The 27,228-nt window shown below is 41.3% G+C and overlaps 1 protein-coding gene across 4 annotated transcripts; it reads right to left on the reverse strand.

Annotated features, from left to right (window-relative positions):
* On the reverse strand, positions 1 to 26,793 carry RESF1 (retroelement silencing factor 1). 4 transcript variants are annotated; one of them, XM_088165695.1, is made up of 6 exons: positions 26,604 to 26,793; positions 23,944 to 24,022; positions 9,711 to 9,795; positions 3,170 to 8,468; positions 2,321 to 2,395; positions 1 to 1,182 (listed from the first exon to the last, which is right to left on the reverse strand). In XM_088165695.1, exons 4-6 carry the CDS (start codon positions 8,427 to 8,429, stop codon positions 1,040 to 1,042), a joined length of 5,478 nt encoding a protein of 1,825 aa, XP_088021821.1. In that variant the 5' UTR covers positions 8,430 to 8,468; positions 9,711 to 9,795; positions 23,944 to 24,022; positions 26,604 to 26,793; the 3' UTR covers positions 1 to 1,039. The 4 variants fall into 4 exon arrangements, with proteins under 4 accessions (XP_088021821.1, XP_088021824.1, XP_088021823.1 ...); XM_088165698.1 differs by having other exon boundaries at positions 26,609 to 26,682; XM_088165697.1 differs by lacking the exon at positions 26,604 to 26,793 and adding an exon at positions 26,154 to 26,296.
* Between the last annotated feature and the right edge of the window lie 435 nt (positions 26,794 to 27,228).

The following is a 27,228-nucleotide window of genomic DNA, read 5'->3' on the forward strand; positions in this document are numbered from 1 at the left end:
TGTAGTCCTCAAAAGTTTATTTCAAGTATAAAAATTGTTCAGTAAAGTATCTACAGGTTTTTCGTTCAGCATAAAGGTTTAATAAGATAGAAAGAATCAAGTACCAAATATCTGTAAAAATACGATTTTAGATTTTGAGTAACAGTGAAAAGGCACTTAAACATAAGATAGCCAATGACAAACACAACTGTTACGTCAGTGAATGTGTAAGCAAACATAATCTAACACTTTATAAACAAAGAAATTAATTACAGTCTAGCTGAACTTAGCAACTTAATCCAGACAAGAGTGAATTTGAACTCCCCGCACTTCAACAATTGCACTTTTCTTTCAAGTGCAAAGAAAGAAAGAAAAGGAAGAGAAGTCTTCAATAAACTGAAGACTTCAAACTAAGAACTCAAGAGTTCAGTCCATACAAGCTCCATAAAAAGAAATGTAATGAAACTGGGTAGCAGCATAAATACTTCATAAATGCCCCTGATCTGTGTGCTTGAATTGAGGGGTTTATATTTCCATTCCCAGTTTAGAAAAAAACGTTTCCATAAAAACAGAAAGCCTTTTTAGAAGCAAAACTATCAGACTACCATAAGTGGGAAACAGAAGTGTAATGCTTGGGAATCCACTGCAATCCCTTTGCAGCAGAAATATTTTTCTACTGCCAGCAATGGAAAGTATAACAAGTAGAAGTTTTTGGGAATCAGGCAAGAAAACAGGCTATGACAGTTTAAATGAGTTTGTTATTTTTTGGTCAAGTTTCAATGAGCTACTCTATCTTAAAAAAAAAATAGAATCAAATATGCCAAAAGAAACAATACATTTAAAACAACATTTAGAGCACCAAAGCATATTTGGACAATAAATACAGAATAAGATGGTAATTATTCACAAATTCGAGGAAAATAGGGAAGGAAATTTTCAACACTCACCAGAAAACTGGGTTTTTACAATTACTCAGCAATATTAAGTAAACAGGACAAAATCATCTTAGTGTTGGCATTTTTTTCTCAGTGATAGTAAGACCTTTGATACAGAAGTGCTGTCAAGACTTTTGCATATTTTTTTCCAGATACATTTTCCTGTAGGTCTGAAACATTTCTTTTGAGTCTTTGACAGGAATCTGAAGAGTCCCTCCATCTCCATTCAGGATCTGTATAGCTGTATCAAGGGGAATACTGTCCTCAGCTGCAAGACAGACAAGCACGTTAAAGCAAGAGTCTCAAAGGACTCTACTCCTTATGCATGTGGTACCTACGACCTTCCGGTGTCAAAAAAGATGCCACGAACTTCCTTCCTAAGACACCAGGCACCTCAGATTTAAAACAATCTCCAATGCATCTTTAAGCACAAAATGGGTATTTGGGGGTCTTCACAGGAGAGATTTCTGGAGCGTTTTAAGAAAGGTGTGACAGAAAACATGCATTTGTGAAAGGAAGAGAAGAAGCACGCAGAAAGGCTAAAAAGAGGGCAGACACCAAAGCCCAAGGACACAGGCAACAGCAACAAAAGATGCAAAGGTTTCAAACTATGTTACTTGCAACACCACAACACAAGTATCAGCATGCAAGCCCTCTGCTCTAAAGCTAAGAAGCAGATAGGAACAAGGCTACAGAATGCATTTTGTTTCCTGTCAGACCACTAGCAAAACAAGGCTAGAGCTAGAGAGGTACCTAAAGCAAAGAAACAAGGACAGCTGGAAGCAACCTCACCCAAGATTTACAAAGTATGGAACAAACAAGATCCTGAGATGAAAATTGCCACTGTTGTGACAGTTGACTCCTAGAGGGTATAAAAGACCATCCTAAAAGCAATTTGCCATTCAAGAAAAACGAGGAAGATGTTAATAGTGACCCGACTTTTCCTCTGGGTGTCATACAGATTATCTTGTCCAGACTACTGTGACACACGTCCTGGAAGTTGTGAGCATAGGTGTTATGTGTGGACAGTAGAAACATACTGTGAAAGCCAGATTTATTTAAAAAATCACTTTCTGTTTTCTGCTACATCTCTTCCTATATTTTAAAGTGTGAAAGAATCTTTATATACAATTTTAAACTTATTTAAATGTTGTTACCAGTGCTATATCCAAGTTAACAGCACAGGAAAATTTCAACATTTCCAACAACATATTCATAAATCAATAAAAAGCTACACAAATCTTTGAGACTTGTAAGTCTATTCTATGGTATCCATTTAATCAGCAGAATGAGGAAATAATAATTTAAAATGCTTTATTAAGGTTTACTTCTGTAAAGGAACATTTAAAACCAAGCAAAGAGGATTTAACTTGTATTTCAAATGGAACATTCAGAAGTCACTTCACCTGTAGAGATTTCTTCCAGTTTCTTTTGCTTCACTGGTTCACATTTTAACCAATCTTCTTTTTTACTTTTAACACCTAAAAAGAAATTTTCAAAAAATGTTTCTGAGGTTCCTATATCACAAGTTTTGGCCTCTATTCAGCATTAAATTCTAATACATATGCTAGCAAAAAGGAAATGCTAGGAAGGAAAAACACATCAAAAGGAAATTTCCTTTGGGTATGAAAATTACTCCAAGGGCTGATACATACATCTTAAGATTTGGGTTCATTTAAAAATCAAATACATCATTGAAATATGCTTCAGAATGCACCACGTAAAATGTTGAAAAATGGTGTAGGGAAAAAGAGAAGGAAAAAGGGAAGCTTAAAGCAAAGATGGTGAAGGTTATAGAGACTATGGTCAGGATATGTCTGGCCTAAGCCTGCTCTATTCCTCAATGTCACAAAAGATCCCTCGCTCCTCTGCCCAGCCAGACAGATGTACAACCAGGTGAACAGTGAATACAGATCAGATTACCTTTGGAAACTATGCCAAGGGAATCTATTTCCTACAACCAAGCCACACTAACTTCAAGTACTTTAGAAAGCCATCTCCCAAAGTTACTTGAAACTGCCATGTTCCAAAGTATTCTAATTTCATTCTCTAAGACTTAGAGAAAATTGAAGGAAAACTCCCATGTTCTTTCTCAGCTTAAGACACAGCTGCCGTCTGTCAGAGAGCAAGTTAGCATATCTCAGCCTTCAGCCTCTACAGTCTCAAGTTTCCACTGTCTGTAGCTTTCTGCAACATGAATTTAAAAAGACTACATAGTTTATACTTATAAATGAATAATTGAGTGAGCATCATACCTTCTATAACAACTTTATCTCTTTCTGGAGAATTCTTTGCAGCTAAGCTTTCTTCACCAGGGGCTGGACTTCTGAACAGTATCTCTGGACACAGCTTGAACTCAAGGACTTCCTGTTTGCATGATTTCTCAACTGTCGAGACAGCCACATCTCTTTTTGAGTTGCTGCTTTGTGACACTTTGGTGGTTTTATGCCAGACAGGTCTGACAGGCGATGTCTCTAATTTTGTCAGATAGATGCGCTCCTGCGCTGTACGTTTAAATGCCACTCTGTTCAGGTAGTGTTTTTTGGGTTCCTTTTGAAGATGCAGTTTTAGTCTGCTATTTCTTCTGTTTAGGTATAGAAGATTTTTATCGGGAAACATTTTCTCAGAGCACTTATCTTTGTTTTGACCATCGAGATGTCTTTCTTTGCTAGAAAAGTAGTTCTTAGACATGCTAGAAGATCGAGCCCTTTTTCTCTGCAGTTTAAGCAGAGAGCAATCTGCTAAGGAACTCCTTGGTTTCCAACCATTTTCTCCATTCAGTTTTTTAGTTCTGTCAGCGTTTAGCATGCAATTGTGTGCAAGCTGCTTAGAACTCTTTGCTTCAGATTGTTTCAGTCTTTCCTCTTCTAGTTTTGCTTTCTTAAGTTCTCTCTTCCCAACCATATTTTCCTTCATCTTCCGTTTGTATGGCTGCTCCTGCAAAGGATGAAGTTTCACAGATTTATGCTGAGAATATTTGGTGTGTCTTGATTTGAAGTCTACAGTGCTACTATCTGAGAATTTTACAGCATCAGCTCGGTAACTACTCAATTTTTTATGTTTTATTTCTGCTGGTGATTTTGCTTGCTCTTTGACACTAATTCCTACGTCTTGCCTAAGCATCTCCTTTTGTTTCCTACAGTTCTGTTCTTCAGCTGAGTTCCCTTCAGAAGTTTGAATTTTTTGTCCTTGACTGACTTCAGAGTGCTCAATTTCATCAGTTTCTGACTTCATGGATTGGTGAATGTCCATTATGGATTTCATGGTCAAACCTGGTTTGGTTATATCTTTTGAAAGGGACTCAGTTTTGAAAACTCTCTCCTTCTTTATGGACAAGTTCGCCATGCTGTCTGTATGTGTACGATCATTTTTCTCTGATAACTCTTGGGAGGTTGTCTGGTGCTCTTTTTCATCAGAATGAAATTCTTTACTTGATACTTGAGTTCCTTTATCAATTTGCAGATATTCCTTCCCACTGCTGCTTTTGTATTTATCAGCATCCTGGTTTTCAAAGGAATTAACTGGTCCAATTTCTTCCTGCTGTGTTGTAGGCAGTTTGTATTCATTATCCACCTTTAGCCTAGGTTTTTTGTTCATTGCAGTAGTGTATTTGGAAACATCTTTATTTTTGCTTATAATGTCTGGGATTTTTTCAGAAACTGTCAGGTCTCCCACTGCACAGTTTTTCTTTTTCAAGGCATCAGATTGACTGCTGTTTTCTTCTGTCTCTGCAGAGTCATTGTTTTCAGCTTTAGAAAGTTGACAACCATTTTTCTCTGAACCAGATGTTTCTAATTGAGAGGGACAATGTGGTGTTTTACATGCTGAAAATACACCACCAGTTAAAGAGCAATCCTCACTTTTTTCACTGGGAGTAGAAGTTTCTTGTGGGGCTTTTTCCTGCTCACATAGATTCTGGCTAGGCTGGACACTGCCTTCAAGGTTGTCCTTGTCAGCTGAAGCCTTTTCTAACTGTTGACTCACTTCTCTCTTGCTGTCACTAGAGGAACACTGGCTGTGTCCCGGAGACAGTTCTTGAACATGATCAGAGCTTAACACTGCAATTTTAGTCTGATTTACTGAGTCCTTCAAACGAGAATTCTTGTCACAAATTTTAATCTCTTTTTGAGACTGCTTCTCTGTCCGTTCAGCCACAGAATGATTTTGTGCTGCTTCTCTTGTTAGCATATCAGCACCTTCAATGCCATATGGAAACTCTTTCACTAGTGCAAGTAGCTGATCTTTTAGATATCCACTAGGTTCTGTTCCGAAAAAATTCACCTCCTTTTCTGTGCTATTTTTACTGGGCATGGAATTTTGTTTACTGTGGCTTTCTGGAACAGCAGGTGCATTTGTTTTAGCAGTTATGCTGATAGAAGAATCTAGTGAATTTTGGGCTAACTTCTGATTTATATTAGCAAGACTTTCTAAGTAATTTTCAGGATGCTTGAAAGATGCCTTGAATGACGTGTTTTGTTCAGGGGTAGAAACTGCATTAGGAGGATTGCCACTGCTTTCCTTCTCCAAATGACTTGATGATTCTTCCAACATCTTTAGCAGCAAGCTCTCTCTTTGGGAAGTGTTATTGCTCAGTTCGATTTTATGCAAGTCCGGATGTTGTTCCTTTTGCCTTACACCAGATGCATTTCCTTCTGATGCATGTGTTTCATAGACTGACTTGAACATGCCTGCTATTTGTGGGTCATAAAATTTATCACCTTCAACAAGAGAGCATACACTAGAAATACAAAACATGTCATTTTCCAGCACAGCTGTGGATGTATCTCCTGCCTCTAAAACAGTTCGCTTGTCTTCATGGTCTCTTATACCTTCTTGAGAGATTTGACTACAAAAATTTGTGCCTGATTCAGGAAGAGTAGCCTTGTTTTGTAATCCAAGCTGCAGATGTTTTCTTGCATCTTGTGCAGATTGACTAACTTCCCTTTGGTTTTCATCACCTAATTTGATCTGTTGCAAATCTGAGTCCACTTTTTGTTCCACAACACAATCACTGGGTGATGACCAAGCATCTTCTATTGTTCCTTTGGCAGTATTTACCACACTTACACCACTTTTCCCTTCTTCTTGCAAGCTACATGAGCTCCCCGAGTTGATCACGGGATAGGTTTTACTTTCAGGTGTTGGAATCTTGCCTGCCTGCTCACTTGGTGTTCTTTGTTCACAAAGTACTAAAGGACAGACAACTGCAACTTGAGGTTCAAAATTTTTTATCAAATTGGAAGTCAAAGTATCAAGTTTTTGTCCCACAGAGGTAGTTGTTACAGGCAAAATGGCCTCATCCATGCTAGCTAGAACATTTTTGTTCTCTCTCTTCGCTGTGTTTTCGTTGGAGGATGAAACCTGATTTGCTGTGGTGCTTTCATTTAACTGTTTATTTTGCACACTTACAGATTCTGATGGATAATTCTCCCACAAGCGCAGGCATGCAGCCAGCTCTTCCACAGAGTAACTACAATTGCTCTGGTTACAGGATGTATTCTCACTAAACGGTGTTTTTTTCTGAGCTACCTCAGTCTGGAATTTAGCATCACCAGATGCAGTTGTTTCTGATGCAGGAGAGTTTGTATGAGCCACAGATGCCTGCTCACCTTTCACACTTTTTGCGTTCTTCTCACTAGTGTCTTTTAGCAAGCTTCCACCCGTGACAGATGTATCGAGCAGTGGTTTGTCATTACACAGTAGACTCGTCAGTATTTTATCAGCGGTAGCACCAGCTGTCTTCTCTTTCAGCACATTTGTGCTGCTCAATACAAACTGAAGAAATGATGAGTTCTCGGGGCCAATTTGTAAACTCTTTGATGCAATCTTGACAGAGCTCCCTGCTTGAGTAGAACATAAAGCATTGTTCGAGGAAGTCACAGTTCCTTGAGAAGAGGCCAGGGCATGCACATCCCTTTGTTCCAAGGAGCTCTCAGGATTATTAAATTGAGCTTGGACTTTGCTCTGAGAGGGAATAGGAGTGAAGCTTGAAGAAAGGTTTCCCTGCTCTATCTGAGAGTTACTTTGAGTCACTTCCAATCTTTGGTTATCACCAATGGCTAGATTTTTGTCCTTTCTTTCTTCATGTGAAACCTTGAGCATGGGCCTCTCTGTCCTCACTGCTTCAGATGGGGAAGGTGGTACATTTTGTTTGGGCATGCATGGAAGACAATTAGCAGGAGAACATGAATAACTAGGAGGAGGAGGAGGGAGAGTATTCTTGTGATGATAGATTTTTTTCTTATAATTATGAACCGTTTCAAGCAGGACAACCTTTTTTTTAAGACAGCTCAGCTTCTCAGCTTCCCAAGCTAGTCTCTCCTTTGTAATTCCCATTCCATGTGTTGTTGTCGCTGAAGAAATCTGAGCATTAACAGGCCCATTCATCAAACTACTAGTCTGGCTCTCTGGAACTGAAGCAGGATCACTCAGCGGCTTTGAAGAAAGAGCTTCTATTTCTTTCACAACATCAAGCAGTGCCTTGGGAATGCCAGGGGATGTCACAGAGCTTTCATTAAAAGATGGATTTGCTGCCACACTTCCACTTGGATTGCAGACATTCCTGACTGATTGACTGACTTCTCCAGATTGCTGCTTCTGACAGTATTGCTGAATACTGTTAAACCCAGGACCATTTTTTGGATCCAGTGGGCACCTCTGCTGGTTAATGTTGTATCCATTAGGTACATTTTGCACTTCCTGTGGTACACCCATTGAAGATTGTGCTGCAGGTCTTGAAACACAGCTGGCAGGCAACAAAGATGGAGCAGAACATCCTCTAGGAGCTTCTGATGCCACCTGACTCTGCTGAAATTGTGGCAGCTGTACATTTGTCCCAGTACTTTGATTTATTGAATATGAAACTTTACTCTGTTGAGCATTGGAATTAAATATTTGGGGTTGGACATGTTGCCCAGGAGTACCAAGAGGAAAAGAATTATTCTGGGGATGAATGCCACCTTGTTGTAGTGTTGCAAGTCTCAGAGAATTAGGCTGCAGCATTTCTGGCTGCACAGTGTAAGCATTGGTATTGGCATACTGAGGCTCCCCAAGCACATTCCTTACGTTATTCCCCGCGTTCATTTGAGGGGGCTGGTGGGGTAAATTCCTGCAGGGATAACTGTAGGGATTAGAGACTGGCCAAGAAGTCGTAGTCATCTCTGGTCGCAAAGGTGAATTGTGAATGGGAGGTTTCAGAGCTGTTATGTACATCTGTTCATGTCGTTTAACTGAGTATTTTGACATAAAAAAATTATTACCAGTTACAGATGCTCCTGGGGAGGTCTGATCTGTAGTTTTGAATCCTTCACCATTTACAGCAGGGAAGGCAACATTGACAGCTGGCACATAGACGACTTGGTTATTTTCAGCGTAAGTGCAGGCATTTTTAGAGGAGCTGGCATTTGTCTGAGGAAAGGCATGTCCATTAGGAAGTAACTGAGTGAAACATGCTCCTTTATTTTGCAGGTTTGCATTTGCATCAGCATTCTGGACTGGCCTTACATTCCAGTCCATCTTTTCTTGTTTTCTTTTTCTTCAGGCAAATCCAAAATGCTAAAAAAAAATTTTACAAAAATTACAATCTTTTGATCAAGACCTATTTCACTTACTAAGAAGTGATTTAGAATGCGTCATGAACAGAACTGTCAAACCTAAATTGCTTGGTAGGAGAGCAACCCCATTAGCATAACCTGTGGACATCAGCACTGTCAGTGTCAAGTTACATAAATTGTTTCCCAGAACACAGTTAAAGTATAAAAGAGAAGCAATTAACAACTCTATTGATTATCTAATGACTAACAAAACCTTCACATTATTCTGCTAATTTTATTATCATTCAATCTTTTAATTTAACAATAGATTGCTGTATTTATCTTCTTCGTCGAAATAGGAAAAAACCCCAAGGTATGTATATAACATGACACACACAATAAACAATATTTAAGAGCAGAACATAAGAAACACCTATAGAATAAAATATAGGCCAGGGTTTTCAGACAATAAGACTCAACTTCAATTATACCTTCAAAAACAATAAAATAAATGGAAAGACTAATTTGGGTTTAGCAAAAATCTCTCATAATAATGTGGCCCACTAGTTTAATTTTGAGAAATATGACTGTGCCTCTAGTGAGCTACAAGCAAAGCACTCCTAATTCTGTTGGTAGCATTAACTTACTCAGCTGGGAGAAGGCATGAAGCATAGAGACAACACAACACTTCTGCTACTGCAGTAGTTATACCTTCAGAAGCAAAGTCACATATCTCTAAGTCTTCATGTGTTATATTCCAGAATGCACATGGATTACCAATAAACCCAAATGGGTGAGCGCCAGACACTATTTCAGCCTTCAAAAACGCACAAAAAAGCACAAAAACCCCCATGACAAACTACAAGAATTAATGCTTCTCTGCATCTTGACAAGCTCCTCTCAGTATGGTCAAACCCAGCTAGAACAAACACCTTGCTTTGTGTAGGGTGTCTCAACAGAATGTTTAATGCCATTTCTCCCAGATCACCCAAGGCTCCTGATTTTTCTTCATGGGCTCTTTTAGATTTTAAGACTCTTCTGATTTCAAATTTGAGAATGTGAAGTATCACTCATATCTAGCCTATAAAAAATAAAAGACCTAGTGTTATAATTTTCCAGGTGTTATTTTCAAGATTCAAAGACAGCTCTGTCTTTCTTCACTCTTTTACTTTCTCTGCTCTCATAAGACACCAACAAAAGAAGACAGGAAAACGAAGTAGCATGTGAAATTTGTCAAAACATTCAGTGTCCATGCAATACTTACAGTGATCCAAGAATCTTTGTGGAGAAAACAGGCTTTTGCATCCAAGGTAAATCTTTCAGGCTTCTAATGTTAGACTGGGTATTTCCTGATAAAACAACCACATCCTTGAATTAGACAAATGCTGAGGAAACTTAAGACTTTTACATTTTCTGGGAACATAACTGTGAGAGAGGCAAACAAGACTAAGATGCCAACCACTAGTAACTGTAAAATCCTTGCTAGAGGAAGAACTTTGACTACATGCAGCACACAACAAGAGTAAAATCCAATTATTGTCACCGTCAAAACAAAAAAAAAAAATTAGGAACTCCCTGTTGAAGACAGGCTGGAGACAAGGGGAGGGGTTAATTGTAATGTTAAACCCTATAACCTGGCCCAAAAGGACCAGTGGTGGAGGTTTTAATGGATATACCTAGAAATTCTTGCAAGCCATTATTTGAGTTATGTGTTACAGAAATTACTATAAAAGGAATCACACAGGACCATCCCCAATAATCATCTGTTGTTTTGACATGAACAGTTTATCCCTAAAGCTGTTGGTCTGGTGTTTGTTACTATATTCCAAATCTAACTCACCAGGCTGCATCAAGTTCCTCCACTCCAGTGTCAACAGAGGGATGCAGAACATGGCATCACGACTGGCCTGAGCCTTGCAGCAAGTGCCTGAACTGACTGGTTTGGGGCCTTGCCTTGCCTCTGAGTGCCAGATGCTCTCACGGAGAGAACTATCTGTTCCCTTCTATTAATAGAAAAAGTCAGAAAGATAAAAGCATGAAGGGAAAGTTAACCTGCCTATTTGTGTTAGCTCATGGTCTTAGAAATGCTGAGCACTATCTAAAAGCAGCTGAAGTCCAAATTATTTCCCTACAAACATGAAGTTTCTGAAGCCCAGCAGGACACTTAGGCTGGAACAGACACAACTCTATGACTCTTGCCACTGTCTGTGTTAGAAGCTTTGAGGTGACAGTAGAGAAATCAGAGGGCCACAGGGTCTCCGTGATGGCTCTATCTGCCCAGGAAAAGCTTGACAGGCATCTGGAAGCTGCCTAAAAATGAGTTTCTGAAACAAAGATTGACCAAGACAACCAGGACAGAAATACTTGGTCCAATTTGATTTCAGACAATCATATGTCAAATTCCTACCTCCTTGAAGCCTGACTGGGCTTACAAATCAGACCGACTATTATATTAAACTGAGTATGGTGTCAATGGAGGCATCATAACTGTGTCTCTCAGTCCTTTTTCACAGACAAAAACCCTAGCTAAATCAGGTGATCACTCTCACAAGTCTGTTACTGTGTGCTATTTAACCTGAATTGTAAATATGTTACATTACAAGTGGATACCCCCTGAATTTCAGAATCAGAAGCCTGGGCCCTTCTGTAGGGTCTGGAATCCAACTGCAAGCTCCATTGGAAAACACAACTATTCTGGTATCACTAACATATGCTCAAAGATAAAGGCCCTGAGATGACCGAGGTCCCCTGCCTATTTCCTGGGGCAGCCCCACAAATTTGGGATTAAACACAAGTAGGTTGGTTATCAATCATTCTTTAGATGTAGGCCCTGTGTGCCAGATAAAGTCCTATGACTTTGTGTTCCATCTGAGGCCCAGCAGCACCCTCTAGTTAAGGAGTCCTGGCCCACTCAGAGCCCACTAACATCAGCAAGGCACAGTGCCCCGTGCCCAGCACCACACAGTCCCAACTTGTCATTATGAGCTCGTGTTAAGAGATAGGAATTAGACGGATAAGACACTTTTTTCTTCGAGCAGAACAACTGAATCTTTATTGCACACAGCTTGTTTTTATATGGTATTAGAAGGCACTGTGTGCTTCAATCTAATAGGTCAGCAAGTCACTGAAATTCAGTCCATTGGTTGGTAATGGCTAGCATACACGTCCATCAAACTCTTTTCTTTCCAGATACGTTGACATTTTTTCTTCACAGACTCCCACAGGATAGACTTCTTACTTTTGCAGGTGCAAACTCTTTTCTCACAAAAATAGATTGTTATGCAAACTGATTCTCATTCTTATGATTCTTTTCTCACAGGAACTCAACAGGCCAGCTTAGCCAGAATAGCAAGGCCAAAACCATGTTTTACAAGGCCTTTCTTTTATAAGGTTTTATCTATATGCAACACCAACTATTTTCTGCTATGCTTGTTCTGTCATCCTGCCTCCTCTGTCAGGATGCAGCCACAGTTACCACCAAACCCCTCATGTCATGGTAGTTAAAAACCCCCTTAAGCTTGTGCTAAAGAGTCCTGACCCAAGGAATCTTGAAAGCCCATTTAGCCCCAGGTATTCCAACCAGGGGGCCCACAGGGCCCCAACACTTGTTTTACCAGATTTGCCAATTATCCCCTATGTTGCACCTTTTCCCACCTTGGGGCAGGACCCCAGTGCCCCTCCCATCACTTCATCAACTGCAACCCCCCCCAGCCCTTGGTTACCCAGACTTATCAGACATATTGTTAGCACCCCAGACACAACTTGATGATCCTTCCCAGGTGCCATGGAGGCAGCACCTTACAGAGACTCCCACTTGGAGGTAGATGCCACCATCAATGGCATCATCATCTGTGTGTCCCCACAGGCAGTCAAAATGCTGCCTTCAGTTGATCACAATGGAGGGGACCATTTCTTTCACCCTCTGCAGTAGTCCACAGGTTTCCATAAGCCCCTTCAGCCCTTCCCAAGGTCAGTCAAGTGGGACTTCCCTAAGAGCCAGCCAGCCTGAGGATCTGTTTTTGAGAGGTTCTAACCTCTGCTGTGGAGCAACTCCTGCACAATTCTAGTCAGATTTGCACAGCAGCAGTTTATCACTGCATGCATCTGCAGAGCTATGCACCACAAAGAGCAGCCAAGTAACAGCCTCTGCTGAGTTGAACCTTGCCCATCTGGGGCAGTGACAGAGTTTATGTGCTACATGTCTTATTTTTCACAGGGCTACAGATACATGTCAGATAAGCAAGATACAGTAAGCTACCAGAAAGAATGGTAACATACAGACTACTTCAGATAAGCTCCAGAAAGTACATCCATTTACAAGTATTTCTCTCCAATAATTTGGCCACTCTTACTCAGTGAGGCCATTAGACAATGCTGCAGATATTTCTACTAGAAAGGCCTACAAGGCATTAACTTTTTTACTTTCACAGACAGAATCACTCATAGACCAAGCCTTCCACGATGCTCCAGGGAAGGTACAATTTCCTGGTACTTCTGAATCAAACTCCCCCTACTTTGGGGACTCTGAGAAGCGCCTCCCCTACTTCCAGTGACCCATGCTGTTAAACACCCTGTGATCCTGCAAGCCCCAAAATTTATCATGTCTTTTCTCAGAGAACTGAAAAAACAGTGGGTATTCACTTCCACCCCCTTTCCCTTTTAACAGCCCCAGTCAATAAGCTCACACATCTAGTGGGTCCTGGCATCTGACCAGGGCTACTGGAGCAGGACACTGCCTCCGTGGGGCTAAAGCAGTTGAACAATATCCTGACTGTAAAAGTTATCAGTGATGGATGGAGAAGGGGGATTATGCAGCACTTGGTGTAGAACAATGATGAGACCAGCCTGATTCAATAATCCCAAAGTTGAACATTCTGAGGATACAAGGAACATATCCTGGCAGAAACTGGCACAGGTGAGGATGTAACAAAGCTCCTGATAAAGCAACCAAGTGACAGTACTGTGCTGGTTATGCATTGAAAGCACCTGGGGGGAGGGCATACTCAGAAGTTTTTCACCATGAGAACTTCCTCTCTGAATTGATGGAACCAATTGGAGGCTAGTTTAGTTACTGACAGCCTGAGGAACCAATTGCAGAAGTTCGCTCCATGAATCCACATTTTAAAAGCTAGTAAAACCCGGGAAAAAGCTCTCTTTAATTTCCAGCCTTTTACAAAGTAACACTGACTGGCCCGGGCCCCTTCCCCATGCGGCCCCAGGCCGGGCAGGGGTGGGCTCGTGAGGCCGCTGGGCCCCGTTTTCAACCGGGGGCCCCGATGGCCAGGGGGAGGAGAGGCCATTGCTGAGATCGGAGCCCTCCCTCCTGCCCCGGCGTGACCGCAGCCGCCGGCTCGGAGCAGCCATGGGGTGGCCGAGCCCGCCCAGCCGCCCACACGGCCTGGGGGGGAGGCAGCTGGGCCCCGTTCTGGCGGAGTCCCTCCACGCCCTCGCTTGCTGGGCAAGGAGGCGAGCACCGGAGGCAGCCCTCACCCAGCTCCCCAGGGCGGCCCGAGTGTCCCGAGATCCTGGCACCGCTCCAGCATGGCCGGCTGCAGCCCCCTGCATCTTCTGTATAAGATTTTAACCCTTCCAGTGCTCAGATAAGACTGGCAGACCTTCAGTCCTCCCTTTAGTGAAAGGAAAAAGAACAGAGAGGATGCACCAAAGTCAGTGAAGCAGGAGCCAAGTTCTAGACGGATGGAGGAGATGCTGTGAAGGTTGGCTGAAAAATCTTCTCGTAAGTTATAGGGGTGGGTGGGCTGTACTACACTAAAAATTCCTATAAATCGTGGAAAAGATATGGGGGCTTGAAGTGTTCGGAAGATCCTTTGCCCCGAGGGAAAAAGGGTATCTCTGTTCCTAGGAATGAAGTATGAACAGAGAAAAGAGTGCTAAAGAGAACTTTCGCTTTCATTCTTTGAATGAACTTTTGGTTCGTTCTTAGAAGTAAACACCCCATGAGTTTAACATGGTCCATAAACACAGTTTGAGAGAGCTGTGAAGATGGGAGGAACTTAGTGGAAAATAAAGCCACAAGAGAACTTTTTTTTCTTCCTGTGGAAAAATCCCTGTAGGCGAACAAGAAGAAACTCCTCTCCCTGAAGTGAACTGAGAAAGATTATTTAAGTTGGGAACTGACTGAAGTGTTTCTGTATGTTGTTGTTAAGAAGGTGTGGAAGAGGGGAGGAGGGAGTAGTCTGAAGATCTTATTCTGAATTTATTATTTTCTTTATGTTATTAATAAAGCTTTTCTTTATACCCTTTTAAGTTTTAGGCCTGCCTTGCTTTTACTCGTAATTCTATCTCACAACAGAAAATGAGTGTATTGAAATTGGCAAACCTAAACTATAACAGTACTGATAATTTACCTGACACTGCTGAGCTAAAGGCTACTGAGCTGAAACAGTTGGCCCAGAAACATCTGACTGACAGTCAATCACTATAAAAACCCAGTCCCAATTTTTAACATCAGGGACTTGTTACAAAAATATAACTAAGGGCCTGGCACTGGGTGCTCCAATAGTCTATTAACTATAAGTCCAGTTGCATTCAAAATAATCAGCCAGGTTCACAAATACTATGGTTTATTAAATGCAACATACATGGCTCTTCTGGAGTGCTAGCAGTATCTGCATAAACTGCAGAGCAGCAATACAATGGCAAACACAAGCTCAATTTCTCATGTCAAAACACTCAGCACAGCCAAGGACATAAGAAAGGTGCCCCTTCTGCAGAGAGCAAGGAAAATGTGTTCCTACAATTTTCATGTCAAATTCTCATCCCTCAGGTAAACACAGAATCAGGATCCTTTTATACTTTATTACTCATTATTATGCAAAGTGCTGTGGGTGGTGAAATTTTCTGTTCTTAGCGGTTGTGTTGTATGCAGTATTTCTTGGTAGTAGGTATACCTGATAGCAGTTGACAAAACACTTCCTGGCATTGAGACTCTTTGTTCATTTCCCACTTTACATTCCTACTCAATGCCATGGCAAGAAAAACCGCCATCAGGTCTGCTCTGATCACTGATGCTCTGAAGTCTGGGCCCCATCTTGTATTAAGCTTTGCTATTTTCTTCACTGTTTTATGCTTCCAACACTCTTAACATACCCTCTTCTAGAAGTGTGTGAAAGGATTCCTCCTTTGAGTGGGGACACCTCCAGCAATATTTCCTGAGGCTGAGTTAAAGAGATATGCCCACAGACATTGGTATGAGTGAGCAACATCAATCTGGACCTGACTATTCTGCCAGCTTTATAGTCACTGTAATTATAGTTAATTATCTGTAATTATCTGTATATATACATGTATATACACACACAGATATATATCTGTATATCTCTATGTATAACTATCTATACAGTGTCATAATTAATTCTGATTAACTTCCTTTAGTCTAACTAGTATTATGATCAATATTATCATCAGTGTTAATACCATAAAAATAAATATCTTCTTCATATTGGTTTGCCTTCCTTTATCCTGTGGGATGAAGTTGTATAAAGATTCAACTACATCTGTGGAATTCTTTAGACATAAACCTTTGACTAAGTCTGGAGCTAGAACTGGACCCAGCCACACCGAGACTCCTCTCTGAAGATGAGTTTAGAAAGCAATGGGATCCGTTCTGCACCCTGTGACTCAACAGGAGGGTACACGTGATAAACCTTGTGTGAAGCATCCATTCTGCCTCTGACAGTTACCTAGGCATAAATTTTGCTTCCCCCCACCCCACCTCATACTGCAGTCCCAAAAGCTGCCAAAATAATCAATGCCATTCACCTTTCCTCTCATCTGTGCATAATCAGTTTGGACATTAAAGACATTTCTCCAGTGTCCCACCCACTAGGCCTACCAAGCTCACTTTGCTTGTACTTGGAATGGCATTAATTATACCTTTACTCATTCTCCTCCAGGCTATGGCTATAGTCCTGCCATTGATGCTAAAGTTGCTTGAGCAATATTAGCTGAAATTTCTCCGACTCCTGATGTCTCTCATCACCAGTATCTTGCTGACTTTCCTAGTACATATAGAAGGCAGGATGGAAACTTCAGCCCTCAAAGAACATCAGTAACTTTTTACCTCCCTGGTAAATGCCAGGGTCCTGCCCAGAATGTAAAGTGTTGGGGTTATTTTCAAAGGAATCTTTTTGCATGCCAGTATCAAAGGTATTTCTGAAAGTGTCTTGCAGTCTGTTTTCTTTATCCAATCTACTCCCTCCTCCAAACACAAATATTGAGTTTCCTAGGTTCTAAACTTTTGTCACAGAAGGCCCAGTTTTAGTCAGCTGGGCTATTCTCCCTATTCCTTGCTGTGCACACATTGCACCTGACACTGAAATATAAGCCACAAACACTTCCAACCCTTCCCCTGAAAGTATTCAACGATATCAGTATCTGTTGGTGCAATGGCATATAATAAACATTAATTATAATTATTAAGCTAAGCAACTCATCAAATAACTGTACCCTCACCACTTATGTGCAATACAACACATACTGATGACAGAGGCAAGAGGTAACTGTACTACCACTCTTTGAGTCAATAAAGTGAATTGACTGTAGTCATAGGGATGAGCTTAAATCCTTGACTGAACTATTGACAGTTTGGCTCAGGCTCACAAGGAAGTAAAGGCCTAGGCCATGACCAGGTCAAAGACCTTTCTAGTTCCAACCTATTCTTTGCAAACCCACATAGGAACAGGGTGACACAAAGAGCTTTGATGCATAAGAGCTGGGAACACCAGTCAAGCAAATAAGACATTCATAGCAGGTAGTTCCTCCAGGACTAATTAGTAAGGAACAAAGGAAGTTGTGGCTGTAAGGAATTTTATGCCTACCTTTTCCACAGCATTTAACTTGACTGTGAGCCAACCACTTTATTCCACAAATATGAAAGCCCAGGTGAGCCTTTTTTTTTATCTCTCCCAGCTGCACAGTTTGTAACCTCTCCTTGAGCTGGGTCACCTCTAAGTTACTCCTTGCAGCCGAAAGATCCTTTACAAACTGCAGATCTTTGGCAATTGATATCGTGCATAACTTTGTATGAAAGGGCATTAAGATAATGTATTAATACTTTTAAATTACTACTGTTCTTGTAACTCACAATAGCTCTAAAATATTCTTATTCATTGCTAAAATCCCCCTTTAATAGAGCCAAAACTCTCTAAAACACATGCATTTCAATGCCAGCCACTATGATCACAGCTATTTCGTATCTCTGCAGAACGTAGTTCAGCAAACAGAAGATTCTAAGAATTGAAAGGACAAAAGTTCAGATGCAGGCCAGCAAAACTTTGCTCCCCTGTTTCTGCTTCTGGACTTGTAGCAGTATGTTCCATTTAACCTAAAGTATTTAAATCTAACTCAGCACATCAGACTTACGGTGTTACAGTAAAACAGTCTGAATCAACTAAATGTACCCAATGAAAAGAGTACATAAACATCCATAATTCTCATTTTCCTCTGTATTTTAGATGTCACAAGAGCACCAGCACACAGAAGTTTTCTTTCCCCAAAATTCTTAGCAGTTACATAGGAGATAATTTGTTAGAAATTCCCTTAATTTCAGATTGCCAATCAAACACAGAATATTTACAGTAAACTTAAGCATATGAAGACTAGTAGTCACTTCTCTTGGCAGATTCCCATTCCACCATTTCCAACAGTGTATTTCCCCCTTTTACGTATCAACTTCTGACAAATCCTGATGGGATTCATCCAGTAATATTTAAAGAGCTGCTACTGACAATGCAAAGTCTCTCTTCACGGTTTTTGAGTGATCTTGGGAATCCAGAGAAGTCTCAGCTGACTGGAAGCTGGCAAACGTTGTCCCAGTTTTCAAGAAGGGCAAGAAGGAGAACCCTGGAAAGTAGAGGCCTGTCAGTGTCACTTTAGTGTCTGGTAAAATCATGGAAAACATTTTTCTGGAAAGTATTGAAAAACACTTGGAGGACAACAGTCATCAGTCACAGGCAGCAGAGCTTCATGAGGGGAAAGTCAGCTTGTCACATCTGATTTCCTTCTACAAGGTAACCCACCCAGTTGATCTAGGAAAACCTTTTGGACTTGAGTTAAATATTCATGGGATGGTTATGTTTTACCCCTGTAGTCTTTATGCTGCATCAGGCTCTCCTTCCCAGCTTTCCTTTTTGTTTTTAGCATTGTTTCCTCCAAACACCAGGACTCTTAATGTGATTTGATTCAGTGTTATCCAACACTGAATAAACCCTATTTCTCAGTTTGTTAATGGGTTTTTTTGTTTGGAGATGAAGTGAATACACTTCATTCTTAAAGTCTTTAAAAGTTGAGGTGTGCAGGGGAGCCTTCTCTTGCCTTTGGCAGGCCTTTTGGCTCTACTGACAGCAGTAGCAACATGAGCAGCTGCATTTCCCAATAAAAAAAAATTTCAGAGTGAATTTTGCAACACCTGGCTACAGCCAGGGTGTTGTGCCCAGAAAAGCAGAGCAGCTGCGTGTGTGTGGCAGGACATCCCTCTCTACAACAGCTGGCTGGTGCATATGGAAGAGACAACCCAGGCAAGGTCACCTCTGGTGCCAGAAGGGATGAGAACCCTGACTAAGAACCAACACCTTGCTCTGGAGAGCAGGTATAGGAAGAGATTTAAAAAGTAAGCATCATTGACCAAAAGACACTGCTCTTTACAACTAAAAAAGCCACACAAATTATTATCTATTAGGAAATCATAGAAGCCTCTTACACACTCCCCAGAAATGTCTAGGGCCACTCCTCTTACGAAGCTTGGACCCATCTTTGTAGATACTTTTCCGGAAATTGAGAAGAAAGATTTGATTTGTGTCCCATCAGCAATTAGATGGTAAAATACATTGAATCCTAATCTATATTATTTCTTCGCTATCTGTAATATAGATACCTCAATCACACTATTGTGATAATTGATAAAAGATTCGTGTTAATCACAAAAGCATTGGGGTTTGTATAAACCAGAATACTAAGCTCTGAAGTGAAGCATGGACACTAGATAAAGGAAATTATATGATAAAATCATTCTGTTTAAAATCACCTTGTTATGTTACATTATTATTATATTATGTTATGTTTTCCAAATAAGTTGTATTGGCTACCAGCTTGCAAAATCAGACTTCCCAATAGCCCTTCCTGCCTTTGTCTGATCAATACTGCTTATCTCAAGGACCAGACTCCCGGAACTTCTCTGGTGGTTATCTACAAGGACCAGATGGCTATCTGTGACTGATTATCGCCCAAAGGCTTTGTGAATTTGTGTAAGGATGTTTATTCAACCACCACTGCTTATGACAACAAAAAAACCCCCAAAATTATTGATTACAACAAGAAACCACAGTATAAGAAGCTGCAAACCAAGGTTCGGTGGAGTGTGGAGTGGGCGGTGACCCCTCACGTTCCCCAGCGCGCTGCTTGCTCTTTCTATAGCAAATAAAGCAATCTAAATTTTGCTGAATATCGAGACTTTCGTCTCTCATTTATAACACTATCTACCAGTAGTGTCTCTTTTTATCTGGTGTGGTAACAAGCCTGGCTTAAGCTTTATGTCTGCTTTCCTTGGTCTGTTCTATAAATCATTCATTTTGTAATAGACCTAAATGGCCATTATCAAGAATTTGCAGAACAAGAGCAAGTTTTGGGGTGTTGGCCACCTCAGTTAAGTTAGTGTCTACTGTCAAAGGCCTGGGCAGAGGCAGGGACTGGTTTAACTCCCCTCTCCATTTGTAACAGCGTAGTGACCTCAGCGTAGTGACCTCAGCCCACCAGCAGTGCCTGGCTGAGGCAAGAAGGCACCCAAGTCACACCAGCCCAGAGGCTTTGCCTTGTTGCCTTCTGCCGAGAAGGCAAAGTCCCTCCACAAGTTCTATCCCTTGACCAAGTACCAGCCACCAGAGAGATAAAGGGAGAGGAGGGGCACTGCGACCATTTTCCCTTTGTCTCTCCCATGGCAGACACCATCTTGGGGAAGCAGTCACTCCGCCATTTTGAGTTTCTCTTTGTTCCCCAGGAGTCTGGGAGATTTCAGCAACATTCTCAAAAACTAATGCTCTTACTGTTAGTTTTTGCCTGTTGCTATTTTTGGTTTTTTTAGTTAACTGTTATTTTTCCACTTATATCTCCTCTGTTTCTTCCTCCTTATTGGTGGAAAGGGATCAGTTAAAACAAAGGGAAAGTAACTCATTTTAGTGTTCTGAACCATAGGATTCTGTTACAGCCAAGAGAATTGTATGTTTGGGAAACAAGTTACAGGATATCTTAGAGAGCTTAGAAGCCAGAGGTTAGGAATGTAACAAATGAAGGTAGATAGCTTAGTAGAAGGATTAGAGGTTGACAAAGATTGATTGTTTATATATGATAATATTCAGAGCTAGCTAAATACACATATGGAAGCATTTAAGCGAAATCAATATACTTTAGAGAATACTTAGAGCCAGACAGGAGAGACCTATGCATCATAAATTTTGACACTGAAATTAATGAATAATTAATGAAGACCCGAATGGAGGGATCAGCAGGTTGGTAGTCATAGTAACAGGACATAGGTAAAAAGTTTAGAGCAAGGTAGATGGTCCTTCTTCCCCTGACACCCTCCAACTCATTTAAATGACCACTGACCCAATATAAAGAGGAGACTATGCAACTGCAATGAGTATGCACTTAATTTTAATACCGAGTGGGGAATGGGTGGTGACAGGTAATAAATATGTATAGGCGTCTTAGAATATGCATGACTTTTGTGAATAAATTGAGGACTAAAAGCTGTGGAAAGGCACGCACGCCTTTGGCAACAATCCCGCGTGTCTGCCCAGCACTGAAATAAACATATCCTTTTGACTAAACTGGTTGAAAGGTATTTTGTCCTTGCCTTTTGTGCACCAGTTCCTATTAAATTGTCTTAAACCAAGGTTGGTCAAGCAAGACCTGCCTTTCATAAGCTCATGCTGGCTGAGCGTGACTCTCTGGTTGTCCTATGGGTGCCATGTGATGTCATTGAAGATGATCTGCTCCATGACTTTCCTCAGCACAAAAGGCTATAGCCACTATTAAAGTGCACTATTTATTAAATTCGTACTTTCAAAACTAGCTTAATAATTGTCAGTAAGAGATTGGGTTTGCACCCAGCAACACTGTCACAAGTGTCATAGGAACTGTGGTCACAGTCAACGGGTCAAGAATAAAGAAGTCATTCTTCTCCCTACAAATGAGCTAATGCAGATAAACACCACATACCAACACCAACAATTCCACATACCAACAACCAGAAGCACTAGATACAGAAAAATCAGAATTCGTCATAAGCAGCATCTAAACTGAGCTCCAAGAGGTTATTCTGAAAGGTAAAAGCACTATGGACACCAGGCATTTGATGCGCTTCACAAGGAATTTTAACATTCTAGTTCTCCATGGTACCAAGCAACACACGAATACTAGCAAAAGCGATGACATTGTTCAGAACAAAATTAAATCTTCAAGATTGTACTTGACTGCTTGATTGTATCAACCAAGCATTTATTGCTTATATTCTTCAGAGAAAAAAAAATGTTCACTTTTGAGTAATAGCTGCAAGCCTGAGAAAGCAATTTTGAACAGAAAAGATTTGCAGGGAAAAGGCATTAATAGCAGGGACTGGATTCATCAAACAAATTGACATCACCAAATATTCCACAGAGTCCTACAGATGAAAGCTTTTCTGATGGTAGCATCAGACTCCTTTATATAGAAATATTCTTGCCTCTGCAGAAAAGTTCATGTATATAACTGAAACACATAGCTCTAAGTATTATCTATAGCTCATGCTTTTCTAGTTGTGAATATTACTATGATGGAAGAAAGTTAGCTAAAGATGGAGTCCAAAGCTGCCCTTTCTTGGATGGAATGACATTTTTTAGAAAATACCTACACCCCTACACTTCAACTGCAAATTTCTATTTACCATCACACTGTTCTGCCAGTTGACATGGTCAGCACAAAAGACACAAACACCAACTTTAAGGTTACTCTTATGTGTAATTTACTATGGTTTAAAACAGCAAAGAATTACAAAAGGATAAGCTAAGCAATGCACCTAATCACTACTACAGAAGATTCCCTATAGTAATTAAGAAGGGTGTATCACCTAATGTTTTATTATCATCCAGATTTGCACTTCAGCTGGGGAGCTCTAGCCACAGCAAAGGACTGGAGAGCCACTCCTGGTAGATGGGAAATTCTTCAGGTACATCCACCCGCAGGTAAGGTCTCTGTCTTCATTGTGAGAGGGTCCAGCTTTTATGTTTCTGAATAAACAAGCTTCCATACCTTCTAGTGCAGGAACATCTGGTTTCTTTCTCCTCTTAGTTTCTACCCAAAGCCTGGCCAGGGCTCAAGGAGGAACCAAGGGATTTGGCTTTGACCATGTACCTCCAAACAAGGACAGGTATCTGATTTCATGGCCCTGACTGGCCTCTAGACACAGGAAGAAATACATTCTTACCACACTACATACTTCACTAATGATCCTGCATCTTTCACTAATAATACAAATAAACGTTGTACAATACAAATATTATACAACGTTTGGTTGTAAGGTTAATTGAGAGTCAGCTTTGGGTCAGGGCCTATTGTTCAGGCCTCAGTACTTCACCCACTTCACAGAAACAAATGAAATGCAGAGAAACCATGAACATGCTTCAATCTCTGAGGAATTTCCAAATTCCTTTCAAGTTTCAATGCACATTTAAAGAACTGTTTTACATCCTCAGTAGTTGTAGACATCCCCTTTTAGAAGTATTGCTCCCTAATTATCCAACACCTAATGACCACTCATTGGAGACAAGTTTGCAATCTATGTACAGGACACAGACTGAAGTGCAGACTAAATTAAGAAATTAATTTAATTTCGGTCGCAGGAATATTTCACAAGCACATACTAGAAGAGCTCTTTGACATATTTGCATTTTTGCTTTTTATGGAGACCACTTATATGTAGCATGAAGGCACAGCGCTACCTTAAAGATCACTGGAGTGTTTTTAAAAATCTGATTGGTGAATTTTTCTACTTGCTATAAATCCTTCCATTAAATTAGCTTCCTTGAAATTCCTCCAAGTATAAATTCCTACAGCATTTTTTCTCTACATTTCCACTGTTCTATGCAGTTTTGAAAATCCTGATAACCTGAATCACTTATGTTTATCAGAAAGACAAATGACAGTCAGAAACACGCTAGCAATCCAATATGTGAAAAAATAAAAATCCATTCCCTATCAGCAATGGGGAAGTATTACAGTTCTTTGAAAAACTGCATGCAAGAGTATTGAATATAGCTTAGAAATGCTTTGAGTAACAAAGATGGGCTGGAAGTTTATATTATCCCTAAGCCTATTTTCTTTGCCATTTCTACCCATTTCAGTTGCACTGATGCTGCCACTTGTGGTGCTTCAGGATAAACCAAACTAGACAATAAAATGGCATCCACAATTTCACTTTTAAAAGAAAAAAAAAGATCACTTACTTCAACAATCTTGTGTGTCTCTTCAGACAGATGTGGAGCGCTCACTGGAGGAACAGAAGCTCCACACTGCTCCTGGCTCCTAGAAGACACAACAGTCAATAAGCTTCAAGTGCTGCTTTTACCAAAGGAGCAATGACCAGTACCAACAATCCCACCAGAGTCTCCTATGTCCTGATTACCAATAATATACCAAAAGATCCCCTGATAGATTTTGAATTCCAGTTTTCTGTGAAGCACGCTAAAAACCGTAATGGGTGTTTTCACCATTTTTCCTTATAAGTCAGCAGCAAGCTCTAAGGTTTTTCACAAGCTCTTATAGCTAATCTTAGCAAAGTAGGAGCTCCTCTAGGAATTAAGAGAATTGAATTGCACCTTCTTGGCTTTCTGCTCCCTCTTTTACTTCTGCTGCTGTCTTCATCTATGCCTTTTAAATTATGAGGTGGAAAGTAGTGGTCTCCCTCTGACAACTGTAAGTCTTCAACATAAAGAAGAAAGGTTCGACATCAAACTAACAGGTTAATTATTACAAGTAAAACCACAAATGCTATGACAGAGTCTCAGATCTCCAATCCACTGATATGTTGCTCATGGCTGCAGCAAATGAAACCAAACAAAAAAAGGCAAAAAAAAACAGTTGGGAAAGGCTGATTTGTGTAAATTTTAGAAACATATAAAATATTCTCCTACCAAAACACCTTAGCCTGCAGAAAACAATCCAAATCAGCAATCTGCTTCTAAAGAGCCCATGTTTGAGGGACAGTCCCCTGCAAATCAGAGTATTTTACTGATTTACAACTATTTTTTTGAAGACTAGTAGGAAGGAGGAAGAGTAAAAAAAGCATCTGTGTTTTAAGTACAAACCAGAACCAAAACAACAAAAATAAAACTTCTAAAAACGAACCAATGAACTGGAGAAAGCTTTAGCTTTTATTTAGAAGGAAACCAAAACACCCTATAACAGACTTGATATAAAGCATGTAATGTTTTTGTTTTTTTTTTCTTCTGCCAAAACATCAGACAATATGTTATTTCCCGGGGGAAAAATACTGTTTAAGCTTAAACTACAAAGAGGCCTGGATTCTTGAACTCACTACAGTGAGACACACAAACACTGAACTAATGGTTCCTGGTAAACATCTTGGGAACTACTGCAGTAATTTTTCCAAGACTTTACACCTTGAGACACAGGGGAACTTTTATACTGGTTCAGGAATCAAGAGTAAAGGATTTAATTTTGCAGACAGTAATATAAAAGTAATCATTATCACAAGTCTGTTTTCTTTGCCAGGAATGTCTGTCTGAATGTTTTGGGACATCAGTTGGCTAGTTCAAGAGAACAGGGTGATAAAAGTCAAGTTAGGAGTTTTTGATGTTTGTAACAAGTTTTACTCCCATCATTCTCAGATGAGTACTTTCTCAGGAGAAAATACTAACAGGAGTCACGACGAGCTGGGTTTGTTTTATTCTATTTTTAAGTCCTCCCAGGAGACTAGTTAACAGCAGGGAAATGCCCAAAGTTACCATGAAGCTCCTCGAAAGAGTTGAGTCAGGCTCCCAACAATTTCTAGGAAAACAACCACCAGCATTCCTATGGGCTTCTAAAATATATCCAGTGCGCCAGCGGAAAATCTACTCACATTCTACCTGATACCTCCGGTTTTCATTGATGCCACAGACATATAAAGCACATCTCCTAGAGCACAGGAAGAAAGTTGCTCTGCAATGATGGAATACTTGCACTTTTTTCTCGCATTTCCATCTGCCTTTGCAGATGGAATAAACAAGTTAATTCTATCACCTACACTAGTCGAACAACCCAAAGCAGAAACATCGAACCCATACTTCTTTAAATCAAGTTTGTTTTTTTTCTTTTATAGTATAGACAGTTTCATCATTTCAACCACAATACAGGACTGCAGGTGTCCCTTTCACACAAAGCAGAGCACCGGCTCCTTACCGCATACCTTGTGCTGCCTATCTGAGAGGCTGAAGCAAAAAAATCACTAACGCTGGACTTTCATCGCAGAATTTAAACACAGGATGCTCTAAATACCCGTTTTTCAACCCTGACAGTGATTACTTTCTCTTGTCAGTTTTGTTCGGGGGGGAGGCAGATTTTCTCGTTTGTCGTTTTCTTTGGGTTTTTTTTGTATCTTTCAACCGCATCTCCCTGCATTGTCATACCCTACGGAGAAATACAGCAAACAAACCTCTGCCTCCTTAAGGTGATCGGGGCGGGGGATGTTTCCGGAGCCTGCGCATCGCAATGTCCTTGTTCAGGCACTCGCAGGACAGTTACTAATTGATGTTAATTGATTCTGCGAGACGGGCAGCGGGCTGGCTGCCGGGCTCCGCCCGGGCCCCCGCGCCGGCCGCCCCACCGCGACCCGCGGCCGCCCAGGCGCTGCGCGGCCCCCGCCGCTCCAGCCCCGCGGCCTCCCCGCTCCGCGGCCCAGCCACAAAAAGGGCTCCGCCCGCCCGCCCAGCCCTCCGCAGGGCCCGGCAGCTCCCAGGGAGCAGCTCCTGGCAGCCACCGGGTGCGGGCCCTGCAGGCGGAAGAGAAGGAAGGACAGGACAGAACAGAACAGAACAGCACGACCCCCACCGCCCCTCGCCTCGCTCCCTTCCTTCCTTTTCCCCGCCGCCGCGGACGTCCTCACCGAACCGGCGACTCTACCGGAGCCGCAGCTGTCGGCCCCGACGGGAGACGGAAGGAGACCCCGGCTTCGGGCAGCGGGGCGGGAGCTCCGGGGCGGGGCAGAGGCGGCGCCGGCGCGTCCTGCCCGCACGGCGCGGGGTGTGCGGAGCCGCGAAAGGCAGCGCGGAGCCGCCGGGCTCAGCCGCGGACAGTGGCAATAGACTGGGTCCCCGGTTCTCGGATCTCTCCAGGCTGAGCCCCTCCTCCCTGCGCCTTTTCCTGCCTCCCTTCTTGCCTTTTTAGCTCTTCAGAGAGCTGCCACAGCTCCCTGCTTCATGCGCGTCACGTTTTTTTTTAAGAAAAATAGTGCTCCTTTCACATTCCCCCACGAGCTGAGGACCAGTTGAGACTTCAGTTAGAAGAAATGTTATAAATATTCTGATAAAATAATCGATTCAAAAATATAAAAGAGGTGGTTTTGATTACAAGTAGAAAAATGTGCAGTGTAAGGTATAGGAACGTCAGGAATGCTGTGTTTAAAATATGCAGCAGTAACCCCGCCAAGAAGCTACTGGATGTTCTTCGTTTTGTTCAAGAAACTGGAGACCATCATGCAGACCAGTTATGCTGCTTGGAAACCCCTACCC

The sequence above is a fragment of the Sturnus vulgaris genome, chromosome 5, assembly GCF_052056855.1.
Source record: "Sturnus vulgaris isolate bStuVul1 chromosome 5, bStuVul1.hap1, whole genome shotgun sequence".
Lineage (NCBI taxonomy): Eukaryota > Metazoa > Chordata > Aves > Passeriformes > Sturnidae > Sturnus > Sturnus vulgaris.

Coding starts and splice junctions, on each gene's coding strand:
- RESF1 (XM_088165695.1), bottom strand. CDS start 8,429: ATGGACTGGAATGTAAGGCCAGTCCAGAATGCTGATGCAAATGCAAAC. Junction 2,396..3,169: donor AGATAAAGTTGTTATAGAAG/GTATGATGCTCA, acceptor ATTTCTTTTTAG/GTGTTAAAAGTAAAAAAGAA. Junction 1,183..2,320: donor ACTGGAAGAAATCTCTACAG/GTGAAGTGACTT, acceptor TCTGTCTTGCAG/CTGAGGACAGTATTCCCCTT.